We start from the raw sequence: 23,199 nt of genomic DNA, 5'->3' as shown, positions 1-23,199 counted from the left end.
TATGTTTTCAGATTCATTTTAATAGCGTGGAGTATTTTCTTAGTACTGTGAAAGTGTTTTGCTTAGTGTGACTAATTTTTTTTTTGTTTCCTGCTTTTGGTAATATTTTTCAACATTTGTTTTTCTAGTGTGATCTGTGGAAAGGGAAGATGTAGAGGCCTGAGAGGCACACAGAAGATACCTAAGGGAGTCTCATAGTATCTGGATAAATAATGAAATAAAGTTTTCAAAATCATCTTCCTTGAACATCTCTTTCTTTTCTGAAGTCTAAAGTTAGAAATGGTTATAGAAAGGATTGGGTTTATACGGGAAAAATAATTGATAGCCATAGCATATTAGTTCCTCCTGATAAATAGTACTGCTGAACCTCTAGTTCAGTGAAACTTTTTGGTATGTTTTGCTCACCTACGAGAGATTGACACTGGAAGTAATTGATGATTCAGTCTAAACTAATTTGATGCTTAGGTTTGCAGGTTTTTCTCTTCCCTTGGGATTCTTACCTTTCCTAAATTGATGTGTTGGATTTAAAATTTTAAATCTTTTTTAAAGACTGTGTACTTATCCTACCTCTTCAGCTTTATTTTCAGTGGAAATGCTGAGGGGCTCAAATAAGTATTGCCAAATTTTTAGCTTTCTCTAGAAATTCCACACAACCTGCATTAAATGAGCTTATGTAAGGTAAAAAAAAAAGTAGCATTTAGCATCTGAGAAATTCCAGGTTACTGTCGTCTGTTGTCACTGCTTCCAGTACCAGTTTTAGCATCTGCTGAGAGTACTTGCTGTAGGTCACTAGTTCACCTTTTCTGTGTATCCATATCTTTGTAGTGATTCACATTTTTGCTCCCCTGGCTTTAATTTTGACTTCTGTCCTCTATAAGGTACTTCTTGTCTCTGCTTATTTCTTTGCTAATATAGGCTCTACTGTTGCCTACCCTGTTTGGTATTTTTTCCATCCCAGCCATCAGTCCATGTTCAGGGTCCCTTCAACTCCATTTAGATTTTTTAAAAAATTAATAGATGGTTATATGCTCTCATTAAAATGAGTTGACTTATTTTTGTTGTTGCTGTTGACCTTTCATAATATTCCTGTGTAGCAGAAAGTAGTGTAGAGGCAAACATTTTGTCTGTGTAACCATCATACATACTGTGTTCTAACTGGTCCTCCATGACTGACCCAGTTTGCACTTTTCACAGACTTCATGTTTTACAGATATTAATAAAATTGAAAATTTGAAAGAGGTGTTTAGAGAAAATTTCTGGAATAACTGAATTTGATTTAAGACCGCTTTGATCTGGAGGGATTTCACACCCTCGGAATAACGGGAGCTTAATGTATATTTTATTTAAGGATGTTAAAGTATTGTTACAAAATCCACTGACTCAGAATATGAAGTGTTACATAGTAGATTAAGCATAAAAATGTTTTTAGCAATCCAGTAGTTCAGCACTATTACAGATATCTTAGAAGTATTCCTGTTACCTTGTGGTTTATTCTAGCAATGGGCATTCTTTGACTACAGGTAAATAAGAACTAGAGTTCCAGGCTTTTGGGACTCGAGGTCATGCTCTCTCCATCCCAGGCCCTGTGTTCTCACCTTTACTTATGTGTTGGGAACTGAGTGTTCCCTGTATAACTGTCTGAGCCTGCTCACTGAGTGAATCTGAAATATTCACTAAGTGAATCTAGTAAAGTATTTCCTGGAGTGGATTGAGGGATTTAGGGAATTTTATATTTATTAGTTTTGCCTCTGTGAATTGATTTGCCTTGTATGACTGCTAGGTCTGATGCTGGAAGCAGTAGAGATCTGCAAGGCAGCCCACAAGTTGTAGCAGAGTAAAGAGTGTGCAACTAAAGCCTAAGTCTCTTGTCCCTGATTACACAAAGCATGCTCCTTATACTTAAGCAGAAATTTCTGTTTCTGAAAGTTGATGTAGAATTGCTTTAAAACTTCATAAGTTAGGCTCAGCTCAAAGCTGGTTTCTAATCTTTTTCACAATGCTTCTTGTTTAGTGCTCTATATTGTTTCTATACAGAAATGTAACTGAGTACTGGACTATAGCTTACTGTCACATAGAAAATGATTCCACATTCTGTTCACATGACTGATACTTGACTGTGGTAATTATCTACCAAATTCCTTGCCATCGATGTTAGAGTTGTTTATTCTCATACTTCCGGGATTTACTGGAATTAATTTTTATATAGAGATCTGGCACTTTATGCAGTTTTGATTTCTTGGTAAGAACTCGCATGAAGTGCTTGTGTAATATTGAAGCATTGCTGATTTCTGTGAAGAGTTAAGTCTTTGTTAATTGATGCTACTTTTGATTATGGTGTTTAATGACATTTCTCTTCTGGAAAATTTGCTGATAATTGAAATCTCTTGATTTTATTTTCTTCACAACTACTCATTAAATACCAGAATTTGTCCCAGAAAATCAAATGTGAATAGTAGCAACTTCTCTATTTAAGGAAAAAGTTAGATGATTGTATGAAACAAAGGAAGTAGCTGTTTTAATATCCCTACTACTAAGACTATTGGACTTCTAATGGCATGTCTAAGTTGCCACATATTTGTCAACAGCCTTCTTCCAATTTTATGTGTATCTAAGCTGCACAAAGTTGCACTTCATTGTAGATTGCTGATGCTTCGCCACAAAATCCAGTGTTGGAATTTGGCTGGAAATTTCTCTAGCTGTGTTTTGCCTTTCTAGCTGAAATTCTGTTCACATAGTCTTAAGCTATCTCTAGGCCAGTGGTGTCCATTGTTTTTGACTTGAAGACAAAGTGAAAATTAAAAGCAGAAGGAAGCTCACCTTGAACACAATCTGTGTGGAGCCCAGGGTGTGTCACTGTCACGTGGCTGTGCACCACCTTCCACTTGAGTGGCAGGTCTTGCATGTCACTGAGTCCTCGGTGGCACAGAAGTAGCACTGTCAGCTTCTGTGCCTTCAGTGCTGTCAGGCAGAAGTGTGAAAAAAGGGATCACTTGGCAGTCTGCTCTGATCAACTCTGTGATCCAAGCTGGAGATTCAGGGTGCCATAGTTAGTAAGGGCTTTTAGCTTTTGCTTTGTGGGGTTTTTTTCTTCTTTTGGGATGTCCTGGGGAGGAGTAGCACTAGCAGAGCAAGCCAGAGCAAAGCTGTTTTTTTGATGCGGTGAATCAGAAGAAAAGAAAGAATCTTTGGCTGAGAATTCAGCTGTATTTTTGTAACACTATCATATCCAGGTTTTTAAAGGTATATTCTATTTTTGTGGCTGATAAACTTGTCTTGATTACATTTGAGGATTTAGGGTATTGGTCTGGAATTTCAGACCCATAAGCAGCTTGATCTGAGCGAGGTGCTCAGCTGCCTGAATATCAAAAGTCCTGAGAATGTTTTTTTCAAGTAGGCAAACTAAGGTACAAATTAAATGTTTTCTGAACATTTCGGATTTACTGCCACGTTACACAGCTCATCTGTGCAGTATTTTCAGCATATTTCCTATGCATCCTCTCTGTCAGAGATACTGCATATTGCATGCATCTATCTGAATCCTAGGAAGAAAACAAGGATACTCTGTCTTTCGAGATCACCTTCCACCTTCATCCTCTAGAAAGGCATGCTATTAAAAGCTTCAGTCAAAATTTGCTCTTACGGTTCTACAAATTATCTTTCTGTTTAGAAAGGCATGCACGTTTTCATAGCATGGTTACCAGAAACTAGAACTTACAGCCTCAAAGGCTGCAGATTGGGCTCTATTGGCCCAAAAGCATTTGTAGGGGAGAATGTAACACTCTCTTTATTACTAGGATCAGTCAAGATCTGGCTCTCATCGCACGGGAAATCAACGATGTAGCAGGAGAGATAGATTCAGTGACTTCATCAGGCACTGCCCCCAGTACCACAGTAAGCACTGCTGCCACCACCCCTGGCTCTGCCATAGACACTAGAGAAGAGGTAGGAGATCTTCATGGAGAAATGCATAAGGTTCTTCCTTTTCTTTATTTCTTTTGCTTTTAGCATTTTGCATAGTCTTTTTAGTTACTTCCACTCAACCCATATGCATGATCTCTACATTGCTTTTTTTGATTTGAAGTTCCTTTGCATTTCAGCAAGCAACCCAGAAGTTATTTTGTGAACACAGCTTGTCAAAAGGATGCATACTATCTGTCTGTCTCTTTTTTTCCACGAAACATAGGACAAGATAGTTATTTGTTTCCCTCTTTTCTGTAGCCTTAGATACTGTTGAATGGTATCTAAGTGCATTTAAAGATAATAGTGTGTATGCACAACTAAATGTATACATTTAACTCTTTGCTTAGCTATTAAAAACAAAAAAGTCCCTCTTTTCACAGGTGACATAAACTTTCATCTTCTGATCACTGAAATACTTAGGTACCATCAGTTAACTTTAGATTTTCTTTCTTAGTAACATTGTCAAAAACTGCCTTGAAATAAGTTTGCTTTATGCTTCTAATAATTCTTATTTTCTTTGCCTACCTCTGGATGTGTTGTTCTATAAATATATTGACTAACGTGTTCTAGTAACCATCACAGGTCTAATGCTGGTAAACATGTTAATCTGAATTTAAATCATCATTTTCTACCATGTTACAATTCACCATAATACTGTGTTGTAAATGTTCAATGCATTTTTTTCTTCATAATATTCTTTTCAAAATGTGTTTTATTCATTTTTGTGTGCATAAATTTTGGTTAATACACTAGTTTACTGTTGTTAGTTTAATACTGTCTTTTTCTGTGGAAAAAAAGATATAAACAGCAATAAGAAATCTGTGAGCTGGGTACTTAGAAAAATTATAAATGCACTCACATAGATTTTGGGTTTAATTTTCATAGACTGTAGCTAAACTTCAAAGAAGTAAAATGCTCTTTTTCTCAGATCCAGTTAGATCACTCCAATTTTTTTTATTACTAAATAATTATTCTTCAAAAAATATGGTGCATTGTGTACATACTGCAGGTGGCAGTACCTCCTTTAGGTAATATAGGTCTTTCTGTAGCACTATGACTAATTTGGAAAAAAACCCTAAATCTCAGAGTACTCTTCTTAATTCCACAGATATGTTCCATTAATCAAAGGAATAAATTATTCTGTACCAGTTTATAGGTAGCTATTATGTTACTTTCCCATAAGCAAAATTTCAGTGGGTTAGTCTAAGTTTTCATGTATGTCTAATATTTAAAAAAAAACCCAAATCTTGTTCATTTGTACAAGATATTCTTACATAAAAGATGCATCATTTTATATTATAAAAGACATCAGAATGATTATTATTTGATAGGCATCTTATAAACTGTTTCAGGAGAAAAAACCCCAGTAATCTGATTTTTGGATGTATCCAGTAGATTTCATGAACTTCATTTTTCTTTTATCCTGCAGTTGGTGGACCGAGTATTTGATGAAAGTCTCAATTTTAGAAAAATCCCTCCAATAGTGCATGCGAAACCCCCGGAAGGGAATGGTCGGCCTAGTGATGCCAGACCTCAGCTGACAGAGGCTCTCGATCCCCCAACAATTACCCGCAGAAGGACTTGGAGCAGAGATGAAGTGAGCACACAACAGGATTCTCTCTAAGAATGTGTCAATTTTAAGCTTTTACAATTATCTCCCCACTTAATATTCTAGACAATATCCTTTCTCTAACTCTAGCAGGTGGCATTATTATTGGGAAAAATTATGTATTATTTTATTGGCAAGATGTTCAAATATCATTATATATGATACTAATTAAAACATAAGTAAGATTTTTTTCATAGTTAAAGATACCAAAATATATGGACTTCTTACTATTAAACTAATAATATCCTTTTTTATTAAAAACTTATTGCAGGTTATGGGGGACAGTTTGCTGTTGTCCTCAGTCTTCCAGTTTTCTCGCAAGATAAGACAATCCATAGACAAAACAGCTGGCAAAATCAGGTGGGTTGTTAAATTGCTGTTATTGCTGAAAATGTCTGTTCCCATCAACATTCCCAGCAGTAAAAAAGATATGTATGATAGTCACAGAGGAAATGTATGTAGTATAAACTTGTCTTTTAAAAAAGCACTCTTACCTGTGGCATTTTTAGCATTCAGAAGGATTTGGAATGAATACTTTTTCCATTTACTTCTGTTTATGTCACTTTATATGACGAGGAATATCTGGGAAGTTTACATGGACAGAACAACATTCAGCAGAGGAGCTGTTCCAACATATGCAATACTGTGCAAAATCTACACAACCTCTGTGCAAGTCTTATAAAACTCCCTTCCTTAAAAGATGAAGTGTTGTTGAACATTGTAACATTTGTTGTAAAATTGGGCCCCGTAGGTTTTCCAAGATGTTGTAGGGATTTTGCATTTTAGGAAGAAAAAACAAATGGGACAGAGGAGAACTGTTTCAGTAAATGTTTCAGAAGAACAGCTTGCTCTGGAGACAATGTGATCCCTATTGACTTCTAAAACAACAGATGTAGCCACCTGTCATTTTTAATTGAAAATTCCTGCTTAAATAGTTAGATTTCTTCATAAGATGTCATAGTAGCTAAGAGAAAGTGTAGACATGCCAAAAATGGTAGCATGTTGCTCTACTGATACTACTCATTTAACTGGAATATGTGAGTGTACAACCAGTTGGCGACCACTTTGGTTGACGAGAATAAAAGAAAATTCTTAATACAAAGTTCAGGATTGTATATTTCATATGTTCTTTTTCATGTCTCTGTGCAGTTAATAACTTAAAAATAGAGAACATTAAAAGTAAGGAAGCCTTTTGGCTGAACTTCATGCATAATTTTCTGAGTGTGAGACAATATTAGGTCTGTAATTGATTGGTTTGTTTAAGAAGTGTCAGATACTGGAATATTAGTTGAGTGACAGATGAAACAACAAAAATTTATGTCAGTATAGGGTGATGTAACCAGTAAAAGCAGCAAAATACTAACATAGCTGAAGATTGTATTCTCTTTTTTGGTATGAGAATACCAAAAAAGATTTGATCATAGAAAGCAAGACGAAAAAGAGTAATCTATATGAATTGGTTAAAACTGTAGGTTAGCTGCCATTTCTAGTCCTGCTATTTCTAGTAGGAAGAGTATCCCCAAGTGAAGAATCAATCCTTTAGAAGCCTGTAACTCATTTTTATTATCCTATTCTAAGGATTTTTCTGTGTTGTTTTTACTGGTGATTAACAGGTAACGTTAAATTCAAGTCTTACACATTTCTGATTAATTTGTTGATCTTAAAAGGCAAGTCAGCTACTAATGAATGTAATAATAATGTGATAATGTGTGATACAAATACAAGCATACCTTGTATTTATACATACTTATTTTATATTTTATATGTACTTAAAGAAAGGGGAATTGTTTTTTCTATAAAAATACAGTAAACTTCCATTAATAAGGAACTATTTAGCATATTTCCCAGGGCTGCATTCAAAACTTTCTTTTCCTCAGAATGGGTTAGAGTACCATGTTGTTCATAATTTCATTAATATTTTGAACCAGAAAAACAGCACTAGTTTTAACATTTTTTTAGGGAGTATATAAGGCAGCTAGTACCTATTACAGATCTTTATGTTAGCTTTGTTTTGAAATGCATGAGTTCAGCCAACTGGTGTGCTGCTATTCCTCTTTCTGGAATTAAGCCAGTTAAAATTTCTGCCCAGCCCTTGTGGCCCTTCTCTGGACTCACTCCAACAGGTCCATATCCTTCTTACCTTGTGAACTCCAGGGCTGGATGCAGCACTGCAGGTGGGGTCTCACCAAAGCAGAGTGGAGGGGCAGAATCCCCTCCCTTGCCCTGCTGGCCACTCTATTTGATGCAGCTTAGGATAGAATTGGGTTTTTGGGCTGTGACTGCACATTGCTGGGTCATATCCAGCCTCTCATCCACCAGCAACCCCAGCCCCTTCTCTCCAGGGCTGCTCTCCATCCATTCTCTACCTAGCCTGTGTTTGTGCTTTTACATGTTATAATGAGTTTACAGGAGTTTTCAGAGATAGCCAAGGGAAAAGATAAGTAGGTTTTGTGGTGAGATCAGTTTTATCAGTGCTCTGCGATGTGAGTGCATTGCCATTGGCTTGTCTCACGTTGGCAGACAAGAGCTTCTTCAGTCAGGCAAGATCTTGTCAAAGCAATCACGGAAGTGGAGGTACTGCCTATTGGTCTCTGCTCTTTGCTGTGCATCCTGCAAAGTGCACCCAAAGAAAAATGGGGATTGAGCACAATCAAGCAGGGTTTGCCTCAGAAAGTAGGGAAAAGCAAGAGAAGAAGGCAACAGGCATTTATAAATATATTCTTTTAACTTGAAAAGTATGCTTAGTAAGAGGAAGAGCAAAGAAGACAGAGATGATGACCCCCTAGGAAACTAAAAATAGCTAAATGAAGTGTTCAGAAAGATGAAGCAAGAAAGGAAATAGGCTTCCTTGGTTTACAGTAAAAACAAATGGGCCATCCACTTTTTAGTTTAAATGATAATAGTTTCAAAATTTCTAATTAATGTTTTCATTTTGTTCCATTATTTTTTAATGAAGTGACCAACGAAATGAGAACCTTTTAAATTTTAAAAGAGAAGTAAGAACATTAGCTCTAAAAATACCACATACAGAAGCAAAGGCACTAATTGCACACATCAGGATAGAATTATTTTAACAGAACATGGCAAGAAGGTAAATGAAAAATCACACAGTATCACAATAGCGCTTTTTTTTTATTTGCTAGTGCTGTTTACTGCTAAATAAAGCCTTATTTTCTATGTTCCTGCTGCTTTGCAAGCTGATAGAAATGCTATTATATTAAAGTATAGCTGCATAAGATTGTCTGTATACTGAATCAAATATTTCCAGAAGTTGCTTTTTTAAAAAATTATGATCCCTTAAAGGACTTCATTGTCTCTGCTTTATTTTTTTCTTTTTTTTTTTAATGTGTATTTGAACTCCTCAATGACAAGCAAATACTAAATTTTCCATTGTGTTTGAAATTTCTGGTATCCAGGTTGCATGGCTTTGCAAGCTTTTTCACTCCCTTCCAGAACATAAGAAAAGACTTCTGATGATGAATGTTTTCAAAAGATGATGACCCTAATTAAGGCCATAACATGTTTCATGCTTTCTTCACTCCAGTTCTGATTACTTTTAATTTATTTATTCCTTACCTAAGAAAATGTATGTATTAATGTTTACTCCTTGTATGCTTTGTACATGAATACACCCAAGTCTGGCAGAAGTGGTCACTTGCCTCCATCCCATGACATTGTATCATCAAAGCAGCACTTCCTCACAGTGAAACCTCTGACATAAATACATTCCAGAGCAGCAGGGGTGAAGAACTCAAAGACAGAAGAGTTAAAGCAGCTTCTGGATGAGTTGTCTACAGACATCTGTGTACTGATAAAATAAGTCAGGGCACATATTTTGCAAAATTAGATATTCTTGACAGAATAATAATGGAGAATGAAATTCCCCATGGGATATACACTACTGAAGAAAGGTGAACAGAAATGGAGTACTCAAGCTCACAGCTTTCTTCCAAATCTTAGTCTTTGTGACATTCACTGTATCATGAACTTCCAACTTTAAAATTACTTCCTCAGAGACCTACTTACAGTAATAGCTTCTTTTAAATATAGTGCTCTTTGACCATTATTTGAAATTGTGTGGTTTGTTTGCTTAGCAGTTTTATTGCAACTACTTTTGAACTTTTAACTCTGAAATACCAATAAGAGAACGAGTGGATTTGGACTCCTCTGTATCTTCACAGACCTTAAATATGTGCACGTTGCTTTTTTTTTTTTCCCCTTTTCCATTTTTGCCAATGGAGAAAGTTTAAATTATGTTTATTATATGACAGTGAAAACAAAAATTTTATCAAGTATGGAAGCAAAACATAAAAAATGGGAATCTCCCAGTATGCTTTGGGGTTTTACAATTAGAAGTGACTTCTTTAAGCATTCAATATGAGTGATACTCATACTGCTAGAACATACAGATATATATATAAAATGTGTACATATATGTGCTTGTGGAGACTTCCAATGAAAACTTTTTCTAGGAAATGCATTTTTTAAATTTCCTGAAGTGTTTCATTTTTTATTAATATGTAAAAGTTTAATTCCTTTATCTTATGTTTTGCTATTATTGCAAAATGCAGAATTAATGGGGAACTTTCTCACTACAGTAAAATAGCTGGCTTTAAAAAAAATGTGTCAGTGCTGGAGGAAAGAACCAGCTGTGTCTGTATATACACCATAAACAAGTATTTCTCTACAGAACTACCATTTTAATGTCAATAATAATGATTTTGCTGAAAGCCTGTATGCTTCCCTGGAAATTTAAACTGTATGGTTAGATTCTGTCAGGTTTCAGTATTTTATATTTTATTTTCATTAAGTACTCCTTAAGCTGTTTTCTCCTATCATATTATTTAATATTTCAGTTTATTTTGTGAAAATAAAATAGAAATAGAAATCGAATAGAAATAGAAATTCTTTTCTATTTTAAACATACTGTTGGATTCCTTTCTTCTAGAATATTATTTAAGGACAAAGACAGAAATTGGGAAGAAATCGAAAACAAGTTACGAGCTGAAAGTGAAGTTCCCATTGTGAAAACATCAAGCATGGTATGAATAGTTACCATTTCTGGGACTGATTATGCTGCTTATCTCATGGCTATATAATCAGTAGAGGAATGTGTCATTTGCAGTGACTTAAGGGCAAAAATCTTTAAAAGCCCTTATTTAGACACTAAGTGTGTTTCAAGAATAAACCTAATCTTCAATAATTATTAAGACTTACTGTCTCATTAAGAAACAAGTAATTGTTCAGGGGAAATTTTCAGATAAAGAATGCAGTAAAAGGGATTCAAACTATACATAAACCATCTCTATGTTTGTTTAACAAAAGGTAACAACCATTAGTTTGAATGTTAGATTGCTTTTGAATGAATTTGTTTCACAATCTAAAAACTACTTTACCTACAAATGGTTAATACTTAATATTTAATACTTAACACTATTAATACTGATTATTAATACTAAGAGAAATTGTGTTTTAATGCACGTGATGAAAATAATCCATATTATCCATATTTTATCTACTGTGACAAAAGGACTTCTGAGTGAAAATCCTGTTGGTTTTGTCTGGAGGTGGTAACATTGCCCACTAGAACTCCAGCTGTTTTATGTAATAGCCTAATTACATAAATCAGCTATGGTTTATGGCCTAATTCAGGCCATTTCAAGACCAGACAGTGTGACAGTGTGAGGGGACAGACCATACATTATGTCTCAGTACACTTCTCTGCTTCTGAACACAGAGCATAGGGTTTGAAAAACATCCTCGCATGAGACAGCAGGCAGAGCCGATCTGCATTATCCATCTGCAGACTGTGCTGTTAAAAAATATCTGTTTACAGAGGCAGGGTTTTTTTGTGGGAGAGAAAACTGCTCAAATGTGAATACATTTCCTCTGGCATTGAACAGGCTAGAACTTCTCTGTTAGCTGATCATCAGTTAATAAACTCCTCCAGATTGATTTTTCCTGGAAGTATAAAAGACTTGGCCTGTAATTTCTGCAGAATGATGTATTTATCAAGAGCAATCTTCAGTATGATAAATTGATATTATAATTTAATAGATTTGCCGTTAGTTTTTGCTAAGTTTTTAAAAAATTTAATTAAGCAAGTTCCTCATGGAAGGTTTTAATTTTATAAATATCATAATATAAGGAGTTTCTCTTATCTCTGTCCAGAATAAGATCCAAATTTAGTGTTTTCTATTCTAAATACCTTTAATATGGGGGTCTAAGGCACTCTTTAAAAAAGAAAAAAGTTAGTTGTATATTTATTCCTAAGTTCACCATTTTACTGAATTTTTTTCAGTCTATTAAACCATCTCACACTACATCAAAGTTTATGGGTTGTTCAGGGGTTTTTTGTCGATTCACTGATTTTCAACTTTCTGCTTCGTTTTCAGAGCAATGTGTTGTTCAAATGCAGTGCCTTTTTTTACCACAGAACACTGAAACTTAAGAGAGGACAGTTCTAAGTGATGTTTGTTTTGTCCTTGGAACATTTATGTCCAGCTCAGACATGAAGTCTGCTTAAAGATAATGACTTTGTAAAGATAATCAATCTCTTTGCCACCCGTGAACATCACACTACTTGGTACAAAACAGCTTTCTGAAATGGATTAATAGTTTTCTGAAATCAGTGCCTTTGAAAATTCTCAGCTGTAGAATACCACTGACAGCTCTTCTCAGCAGCTGGTTTAACAGTATTCTTCCGTGTAGGATCCTTCAATATGTAGGATTTACATATTTGTACTAATATAAATATGCTAATTCTGTAACCAGGGAAATTACTCAAGGAAGTAGTCATAGCACCAAGCCTGCCAGAGTTCAAGAACCCTTTGGAAAATGCTCTCAGGCACATTCTTGGGGCGTCCTGTGGAGGGCCAGGAGTTTGACTTGATGATCCTTGTGGGTCCCTTCCAGCTCAGGATATTCTGTGATCCTACAGCTTAGTATGTGCTACATTTAATGATTGCTATGTTTAAAAGTGCATTGCTGTTGCTCTGGCTGTGGCTGTGCTAGCAAGCAGTGCAGCACAGTGAAGAAAAATCTGTAAGGCAGAGGAGTGTTGAGGCCCCAGCACTGGGATGCTGTGCAGGGGCTCATGGGCACAGGGCCAATGGGTACAGACAGAACCCTGATGCAGTCATCTCCCTGTCTGACTCACATCTCTACAACCTTATAAATTACTCTGTTCCATTGAATACTGAGTTCATCCTGTAACTTCCCTTTCAAGGTCTGCTGTTACATTGCCTAATCTCTGCAGAGCTGTGGTGTCTGTAGGTCTGTGCTTGAGCAGAGGTGGCACAGGCAGATGAGCAAGGGTCAGAATGAGGTCATGGGGATGGTAGCAGGCGCATGCAGAGGTGCAGAGGGCTCTGGGTTTCTGAATGGGACGTGGCTCTCCAGCCTCCAGCACTGCCACCCATGGCTGGGCCACCACCAGCAGGGATGTCTTGATGCCAGGAGGGACAATCCAAATAGCATAATGCAATTGGACAGGATTGGGAGCGGGATTGCTAATTTCTGAGAGGTAGTTTAAATCTCTTTTTCCATACTGGAAATACCCTTTATTTTTCCATCATGGCCTTAAGCTGGGATAGAGAAGATTCAGATTAGATATTAGAAAAATATTTTTCACTGTTAGAGTGGTCAGGTATTGGAACAGATTGCCCAGGGGGGTGGTGGAGTCACCATCCCCGGAGGTGTTTATGAGGCATCTGTATCAGGCACTGGGTGATGGTTTAGTGGTGTAAGAGTTACAGTGGCAGTGCTGCGTGGATAGCTGGACTTGAAGCTTAAGGATCTCTTCCAACCTTTTCCGATTCTATGATAATGACACGTGGTTGTTTCTTTTCTAGGAAATATCATCAATTTTACAGGAACTGAAACGAGTTGAGAAGCAGCTGCAAGGTACAGATCTTTTTTCACTTTTCTGTGGTTGCTTGCTTCAGTCTTTTTAATAGACATCTCTATGTGTGTATATATAACCTGAAACAAAGTTACTGTGATTTACTGAAATATATTCACAGTATCAGTTACATACATTATTATCATATAAACTGCTGATACACTTGATAAACAAACATGGCTTTTTTTTTTAAAAAGCAGAAGAGTGATCATATATTTTTATATGGGATTAGTGCTCCATGCTTATCGTCATTATGTTAATTATAATTTTCCTATATTTTTTATTTTTAGTATTCAAATTTTAGTCAAAGAGCAAATAATTTTTTCTAAAGAATGTTTCGGGAGTCATTAACCACCTTTAGAGACAAATTAATAAGTGTTAGTACAATTCTGGAAATAAAAAAAAGAGCAGTTCTGTTAAATGTAACAAATATGTTAATAGTATAATAAATTGAAGTGGTACTAGGTACTTCAGTTAGCCCTCACTGTGTGGATAAATGACTGCTCTTTTATACAAATTTTATTCAATCATAGAATCAGAAAGTATGGCTATTTTCTGGGGGTGGGGTGGAACAAAGCATAATATAATGGTAACATCAGGGGTGAAAGCCACTTGAATTAAAACCATCGTTCAGTCGCTATAACCTAATTGTTGATAGTTTATCATCTCTGTTTCCTGTCCACACATCAGTTTGTGTTTAGTTTGTGCAGTTTCATTTCATCTAAAGTTTTAATATACGTAACTGCCTTTAAATAAATGTATCAGTTTACATTGATGTTGGATACATCATTTCTTTGTCATGGGCAGCATACATAAAAATTTATCTGTCATCATAAAAATAAAAGTCTGAGATAAGGATTTCCATATTTTTATAGTAACAGAAAATTGTATTTTTTTATGGCTTCTTCTCTATCCTTCTCATCTCTTCTTGACTGCTTAGCAATTAATGCCATGATTGACCCTGACGGTACCCTGGATGCTCTGAGCAACTTGGGATTTGCTAGCCCCATCTTACCAGCTCAGCCGAAGCCGAAGTCCAGCCCTGTTTCCCAGGGCCCTCGCCCACCAGCGCAGCCAAACTGCCAGCCCGAGGCTCGGGCTGCACGTCCTGCCACCGGCCCTGTGGCAGCTGAATTGGAAAATGCTGAATCCGAGGCAGATTTCAGCATACATTTCAATAGGTTTAACCCAGATGGGGAAGAAGAAGATGCCACCCTTCGTGAGTGACATCTCAGTGTTTGATACAAAAACCTTTCATGTGGAATGTTTAGAAATCAAGGAAAACTTATAATGTTTGTTTTTATAATTATAAAAAAAAAAAAAAGGCTTGGTCAAGCAGCTGTTGTTTTATTAAACAGTTTTCTTTAATTGTGATGCTTTGATTGTCACACAAATCCTTTTCAAATCATAAAGATATGCATAGATACCAGTGTAGGAAAGCAGATTGTGGCAGGTTTGCCCTTTGTGGTTGTGTGCTTTGCAAAAGAGTTATTATATCAGCAGTTTTCCCTTAATAGATTTATTTCTTTTTAAAAGCCATGCAAGCAGTCTAACATTTACTGAAAGCCCCAAATCTCTTTGCCAAGCTGCTCTGATGAACAGACTTCCTCCTCTAAAGGTAGTACAGAACTGTTGGACAGTTATGTTTGATTCTGAATTAGATGATTTATATAGGAAGCACTATCTTTGACTACAATGACACATTACTGCAAAAGTAAGATAGATTTCAGAAAGCATTCATTCTCATGTACTGGAAAATCTCAAACAGTTCTGTGGTTTATGTAACTTTGTTGCTGCGTAAATTGTCTTGGGGTTTACAAATAAGTTCACATATTATGTTTGCACTAAGGTTTGCTGGAAGTGGTAGGTGAACATACCGATATTGTTGAACAGCAAGCAGTGTTTTGGTGTACATAGAAAACTGATAATACTGTCCTTGTATTATCATTACAGTGTTTTAATCCACTTCCTGAAAAGATTATTCGGCACTTTTTGATCTTCAAAAGTCTTTTTGATGTTAATGAAAGTAGAAATATTTCATATCTCATTTCTGTCCAAATCTTTGTTGAAACTAACTAGGAAACAAATTTGAGCATATAGCAATGTGGAACATATTAAACCATATTGAGGCAAATGGGCTCTCACCAATCCAAATGCAGTGTAATCTTACAGAAGAAATCACTGTTTATTTGGAATGATCATGAGATGTAAAATTTTCTTTAGGGAACTTGGAAATAGAGTTGTCATGATTTGCTTGATTGATAGATGCACTCCCAAGCAAATGATTTTATTTGCTTCTGTATATTTTCCTGTAGTCTTGCTAGTAATGCTGTCCCTGTCTTACATATTTAAAAAGGACGACTGCTAACATGGACATTTTGCTTATACCACTGAAAAGCAAGTCTATTTGAAGTTTCCTATATAAGCCTATTTTCTTTATCAGTTGTCCCAGTAACTTAACATTTGGAAATAATAAAAAAAATTAAAGTAAATTACTTTGTATTTCCAGAACACTGTAATTTGGAGGAATGTTTTTTCTGTTAAATGTAACTAATAGACTGGAATTTTCTTATGTTTGCATCACTCTCTATATATTAAGGTTAAAGATACAGTTTTGCAGCTTTTATGAAATGGTCTTTAATATTTCAGCAATAATTCTATATGAGATTTGTTTTTAAAAAACCTACTTTCTGTACGCTTTTGAATTGTACAGGCTTTCAGAAATCAGTAAAAGTTGGACCAGTTAATAAAGATGCAAAAACTTTTTTTGTAGAGATGTAAAAACAAAACCACTAATCTGTTGTATAATGGATTTCATATTTTCTTTAAAAAATTTTAAAAGCAAACAGTCTGTATGTATGACTCAATATGCTCTACTCCAGCTAACTGTGGGAGCCTGAATGACACTGGTTTACAGAGGCTACAGGAAAACTTTTTGAAGGTGCAGAAGGGCAAAAATAAATGGAAACTAGAGCTAGGTGTGGAAAACTGAGTGTACCAAACCATCACCATAATTCCTTCTTTTGTTTAATTCTTGGGAACATAATTTTTCTGCAGATTCAAGTGGAAGGTAGGAAACGGCTAGGAAGGATTAAAGGTGCAGGCTCTTCATACGAGATTCTGTTTGTGTTATTTCAGGCGTTTTTACCCTTATGTTGTGAAATAAGCATTTTGCATTACTATGTTATTATTTTGTATGGACATGTTCTCTTTATTTATTTTTGTTACATTTATTATGTATGTTATTTTGTTATATGCATTTACAACTCCATTTTTAAATAAAGTGTTTCTGGAACTTTACAAATTGTGAATATGTAATTGAGAGCTGGGAAGTTCACACAATCTTTCTGCAGACTAACTTGCCTTTACTGAGATAGGAAATTACATTTTTTCATAAATATCTTCTCTCCAAGAAGAAGTTCTGTTTTTGCCATCACTGCATCATTTTATTCTGTGCCGACAGTATTAGCTTGTTTTCCCGTATTCAGGTTTCTTCCCATATTTCAATTGATTCTGTGTGCAAAGCTACAGGCAAAAATAATCCAGTATGCTAGTCACCAAACAGTGGCTTTGTTTCCCTTTGTAGAATGAAAGTGAGTTTTAATGCACCTGCCAGCTGCAACAGTAGATGGTTATCAGACTGTTTTCCCTCTGCTGCACGTATAGGAAAACTTAACTGAACATGCTGATTTGGCTCCAGACTGGTGCCTTTTTTCCTTCTGTCCCAGGTTTGATTCTATGCATGCATTTCCTGCAAGATAGTAAATTACCTTTTCTTAGCTGGCTTCATGCAGGAACAAAACCTTGAATTTAGTAAAAACTCCAAGAATTTCTTCCCAGGTTGACAGCATTTCAGTGTTGCTGAGCTTTACTGTGACTCAGCATCAGCCACTCTGATCTTGCTTCTGTGTATGTATTTTTCCTTTATATCCCAGCCTGCTGGCATTAAGACAGCGCTAATGGCACACAGTAACACTCATTAGCACTCAGCTCCGCAGGGGCAGGGGGTTTTTACTGTTCTACAGAGATGACAGTTTAGGACAGTCAAAATGGTGAGAAAGTTACAAGGCTTTCCAGTTGCATAGGACTTCTTCATATCCCCAGCTTCAATATCTGCTACCATTTCCTCACTTGTTGCCAGCATCTCTCTGTCTTTGCAGAGGATAGAGGAATGCACTTCTGGACTTGTATGCAGACTCCCTGATGTTTAAGCAAAAATGTAACTCTTCCCAAACAGATTTTTGTAAGACCACTCTACTTGGAGCCAAGGTTATGCAGGGTTTTATTCAGAAGTATTCAGGAAATCCAGCCAGATGGCATCAGGCATGTGCTCCCTTTAGACACCACCAAGTGGTGCTGACACACCAAGACACAGGGAAAGCAAAATTCTAGCCTTTTCTGATCAGTACCGATGGCTCCAGCTGGTACAGCGTTCTCAGCATCATACCAAAAACTGACTTCCAGGCCTTTTGGAAAGCCTTTGTAATTTGAACTGGGAACATTTTAAGCATAGGAAACATGTACAGTTACTGCTCTGGCTTGCAGACATGAAAAGCAAGGGTGTTCCTTCATGCAGGAATGCGTGAAGTGTTGATGACATGGTGCATACCATAAAAGGAGGCTACTCACTGCCTGCCAAGGAGATTTTATGCCACCAAGTCTTTTGTATCTGAAGAGAATTACAAAGAAGAAACGTGGCTGCTCACCATACAGGTTGCTTAGCTTCATCTTGGTGAATAATCAGAGTTTTTAAAGTGTAAGAATGCCACCTCTGACTTCAAATAGAGCTGAATCTGTAAATGCTGACAGGGTTACAATCCTGGTAGTTCAGCCATGATTGCCAAATATTAAATACATCTGACAATGTCTCTTGGCAATATTGTCAAAGGACAGCTGCCTAATGCTGAAGAGCATTTCCAGCTGCACTAGCTCAGTAATCTTGTAAAAACAATTTATGTTTTCATCTTTGTAAGCCTTAGCTTTAGCCAGTGCTGTTCCTGCTAGTGACAGCCAACAGAGCACTGGTTGGGGAACAAGGCATTTCCTTTCCAGATTCTTTTCTCACTATCAGGGGAGGAAAAATGCATTTAGCAAACAAGTGGGATAATGCTTCCCTGAAAACACTTTAAAGCAGGATAAGAGAACTGGAAGCTTGCTGTCAGAGATCTTTATGTGTTCCAATGAGAGCACAGTTAACAGTGAAAATTAAAACCAATGCTCATCTTATCTTGCTGACAGCTTCACGAGCAGTTAGTATTTTTTGAGACAGTTCTTGCCTCATGTCTGGGGAGAGCTCTTAAAATGAGAGGGTGTTAGAAAATGCACTCTCTGGGGAGGCTGTATTAAAACAGGTGTTTGTAGTTACTGAATACCCTTAGGGCAGTATAGGGAAACATTTTCAAGTAATACTTGCCAAAAATATTCAAATGCTAAGGCCTTAGGGGTGGAGTGAGGGGATATAGAGATTTGTTCATTTCAAGGGTAGACCCTACATTTCCACTTACCAATTACCATGTCCTTGCAAAGTTTACTGCTCTTGTCTATCAGTTCCTTAGGACTAGCATTTTTAGATCTATTTCTGAAGATGAATGCATGAGTTCATGAGGCTTTCTGCTACTATGGAATAGCTAAAATTATTAAATTGTATCTAAAGGTTCATATATATATTTTTTTTTTTAATAAAAAACAGTTTAGAAGCAGAATTAATTATCTTTGAACCAAACTGTGATCTTGAGAGAAAATGTTATTATTAAAATTAATTAATGTTTTAAACAAAAATGGGCAACATGAGATTCTGTATGGAGACATGGACTTGTATGGAGCCAAGCACAAAGAACAAAAATTATATAAAAACTTTAAAAAGTTACCAGGTGACTTCACATTTCATTTTCAGCATCACTTCTGGAGTCATGTGATTTATAAGTTGAAAAGAATTCATAGAGGAAAGAAACCAGATGTGGGAGTTGTGGTTTGGGTTATCCATGACTGATTTTGTTGAGAGATGAGGGAAATGACTCAGATAATTCAGGAGGTTTTAAAATTATTTAGAAAATACCTTAATAAAATTATTGAAGAAAATGTCATAAATGGTATTTCCCAGTATAGAAACTGATTCATAAATGATCAGGCAGGATACCATATTCTCAGCAGACATTACTGGATTAGGATACTCAGTGAAGTGCAGAAAGTTAAGCAAAAGTATAGAAAGAGCTTTTGAAAGAAATCAAATGACAGAGATGAGCAAAAGTGAAGGGGAGTGGGGAGGGAACACAGTGTCCCCAGCCATGGCAGTAGGTGTGACAGAACCATGCAGCTGGTTCAAGGAAGCTTTAGCACAAAGGAGAACTGTAAGATGCAGGAGGCACATAAGAATTTGCCTGCAAGAATGGTACTTCCAGAGCCAATAAGAAGCTGTCCAGGAGAACATTTTTCCTGTTCCAAGGTGTGCCTCAGGTGGAAAAGGGACTACAGCCTCTCTGCTCCTTGGCAGGAGATGGCAGCTGGAAGTACGTGGGAGTTACTGCATGCATCAGTAATCACATAATTTTCCACTCTGCAGAATAGCTGGAGTTTTCAAATAAACTGACTGAACCAATAGACAGTGCTTTCCATACAATGGAATAAAACCCTCCGAACAAATTCATATTCCTCAGTGCAGTTTATGTTTTCCTGAAATAATTTTTGGACTTCACAGACAAAATTTCAGTAACTGACCAAAGATGCAGGTATATAATATTGTAGTATCATTACCTGCACACTTGGGAACTCAAATGCTAACAAAAAAATTTGCTGCACAATCATGTTCATTCTTTGTTTTCATACATGGAAACCAGGTTCCTCATGTGATTGCTGCTGACAGTATAATGGGCAGCTGAGCAGATGGTTGTTTAGAAAAATCCACTTTTTAAAATTCAACTTATGCAGTGTTCTGAACACCTAATAAGTTGCTTTCTTCCCATCACAAAAGGTAAAAGTGTTGCTTTAGTAATTTCTTGAGCTGATTTTCTAAGTGTACAAGCTCCTCAAATTTAGATCCTCTTCAACACCTTTGCAGGTTTAAAAATGCTGGGTTATATTGAAAGTCACATCTGAGGCTTCACTTAAAAGTTACTACTCTAGGGGCAGCAGAAGTTCAAATACAAAATTGAAAACACAGCTTAGTGGCTTATCTCAGCCGTAATGTGAGCCCCAGGCGTACAGACCTTTGGAGCCATGTTTCTAACTGCATGAGCAGGGTTTGCTCTTTGGTGCAAGCAATGTTTGTTGCTTGTAGTTTTGAAAATGTATTTTTAGGCTTCCAAGCTGTCTGAGAATCTATATTCCTAACTTTGGCCAATTTAAGTATTTTATCACAGAATCATAGAATAACAGAATGGCTTGGGTCGGGAGGGACCTTAAAGATCTTCTGGTTTCAATGGGCAAGGAATCTGCTACCAGACCAGTTTGCTCAAAGCCCCATCCAACCTGACTATGAACACTTCCAGGGGTGGGGCATTCGCAATTTCTCTCTGCAACTTGTTACAGTACATCACCACCCTCGCAGTAAAGATGTTTTTCCTGTTTAATCTAAAACTACTCTCTTCAGGTTGAAGCTACTTCCCCTTGTCCTATCACTATATGTCCTTGTAAAAAGTCTTTCTCCATCTTTCTTGCAGGCTCACTTTAGGAACTGAAAGGCTGCAATTAGGTTACTCTTCTCCAGAGTGAACAATCCCAATTCTCTTAGCCTTTCCTTGTAGGAGAGTAAAAAGCATTTTCAAAGTTAAAAGTGACATGAATAAAGAAAACCATAATTTCCCTTTTAATGATGAAATTATTTGCTTTGGAATTTATATGGATTTTATGTCACTGTAAGAAAACTGTCAATTAAATTATGCACTTGTCCCTTAATGCTCCAGCAGTGAATTACAAGTTAAGCAGAGCTGGTCTCCATGAAGTCAATGGAAAGGTTCATGCAGCCAAAGTTTTGTACTTGTTTCATTTTGGTTTTCACTTGTATTCAGTTATGTAAAATTCAGAAAAGCTGTCCCCACCACAAGTATTTTTAAATGAATTGGTTATAAGCTTTAGCCTGACATTGCAAAAGCAATGATTTTAAAATTAGTAGGGGAAAATTAATCCTGACTGACATAAATGATTTCTTTTAATAGATATTTAAATTTCTCCAGATGAGGAAACACACTGGAATTTGTCTTACTGTTTAAAATGCAATGAGTGAAAAAATGGCAGGCATAGGATAGTAGGAAAAAAAAATCCATAGAATAATAGGTATGATTAAAAGCATATCTGAATGGAATTCCTAATTAAGAATTTTCTCTGGGGAGACACAGTGAAAAGCTTGACGCCAAATGAGTTTTGGAGAATCACTGCATGAACTGGTCTTAGCAGTTTCTGGAGCCTCACAGATGGCAGTGCTGAGGACTAGCACAGATAATTTTACAAACATCAATATTGCTTTCAGACTTTCACTGCAGTATTGAAGCCAAAGAAACAGTAACAATATTTTGCCTTCCAGTGGTGCTTTTCTTCTGAAATCTTTCAAGCACTTCACAAGCATTCATTCTGTTATGAAATTTCTATGAGGAAATATTTCATCCTGGTCTTACACATGGGAAAAGGGACTCAGAAAAATCTTTTTTTCTCCCTACAAAGTGCTGAGACAAGGCTCTGCCATCACCAAAATCTCAGTAAGTGACAACACACAGCCTGGTGCTAATAATAACTGATAACTAATAATGCACCACTTGATCTGACAGTGCCCATATTTAATATCAAAGTTATCCCAAACTTTTGAGTCACTGTGACAGAGCCAGAGACCTGTGTCTTTCCAGCCAGGTCAGTTTTGCTCACTTCTCTTTCCCCAGTGCACCTTGCTGGCATCTTTGGAGCTACTGAGATGTGGATACTTATCCCAGCAAGCTGCATTAGCTGGTCTTGGCAGCCTCCCCAGCAGCTGGTTGCAGCAGGAGACTAAATTGGAATTTTGGGATAGTCTCTTCTTTCTGTTAACCATGGAGCTGTCGCACACATAACCCTCAGTACTGTGCATATCTCAGAATTTCCATATCTCCTGAAAATTCCTGTTTTCAGGTTAATCCCTGTTTCTTTACAACACTTGAATTAATATGGTCTGCCTATGCTTGAGATGTTCTAATTCTCCATGCAAATTATCTTGGTTTATGTGCATATGCTTAAAAATGTCCAATTTTTTTTATTCACAAGATTTAATGGACTAACAGAGATTGTATCAATAGGCGTGTTCAGCCACTGGTACCTGGGGTCTTAGATTTGCTGCTACTTTTGCAGTACCACAGAAGCACTGATGTAGCCTGATGATCGCTCCATGCCGATCCCTGAGTTTTTCTGGGGAGTCAGAAAAGTAGCTCCTCAGGTCAAGAATAAGCATTTTGGAATTGTTTAACAAGCAAAGAATTCCTGTATCCTGTGCAATCACTGCCTCTCAAATTTCAGTCAAATGATGACAGCTCAGAGTAGAGTGCACTTGCCAGGTTGGCCTCTACATTTAAAGTAAAACTGAATGTATTAGATATTTTTTCGCTCCTACAATAAATAAACAAATGACAGAGACATCTCAAGAGGTTGAACAACCCACTGGTCTTGATTCCATTCACACAGAAACACAACAGAAGCCACAGAGTGTCTGTCCCAGTGAGACAGGCAGCTTCTGAGACATTCTGCTTTCTCCTGAAGAAGGTCAGGAAACGCC

General features: G+C 36.6%; 1 protein-coding gene across 9 annotated transcripts in view; it reads left to right on the top strand.

Moving 5' to 3' along the window:
- Positions 1 to 16,776, top strand: part of CEP170 (centrosomal protein 170) — a 96,061-nt gene extending 79,285 nt beyond the window's left edge. For 5 of the 9 annotated variants that reach the window (XM_088052475.1, XM_088052474.1, XM_088052469.1 and 2 more), the window contains 6 exons: positions 3,795 to 3,972; positions 5,390 to 5,557; positions 5,841 to 5,929; positions 10,518 to 10,611; positions 13,423 to 13,474; positions 14,413 to 16,776. In XM_088052475.1, the coding sequence (XP_087908601.1) occupies positions 3,795 to 3,972; positions 5,390 to 5,557; positions 5,841 to 5,929; positions 10,518 to 10,611; positions 13,423 to 13,474; positions 14,413 to 14,699 (868 nt within the window). In that variant the 3' untranslated portion in view covers positions 14,700 to 16,776. The other 4 variants (XM_088052473.1, XM_088052472.1, XM_088052476.1 and 1 more) reach the window with 4 other exon arrangements.
- The last annotated feature ends 6,423 nt before the right edge of the window (positions 16,777 to 23,199 follow it).

The sequence above is a fragment of the Pseudopodoces humilis genome, chromosome 3, assembly GCF_049639895.1.
Source record: "Pseudopodoces humilis isolate 2021_Gansu_Grassland_sample_001 chromosome 3, ASM4963989v1, whole genome shotgun sequence".
Taxonomy (NCBI): Eukaryota; Metazoa; Chordata; class Aves; order Passeriformes; family Paridae; genus Pseudopodoces; species Pseudopodoces humilis.
Note: the sequence above shows the minus strand (reverse complement) of the source record. Positions and strands in the feature narration are given on the sequence as shown.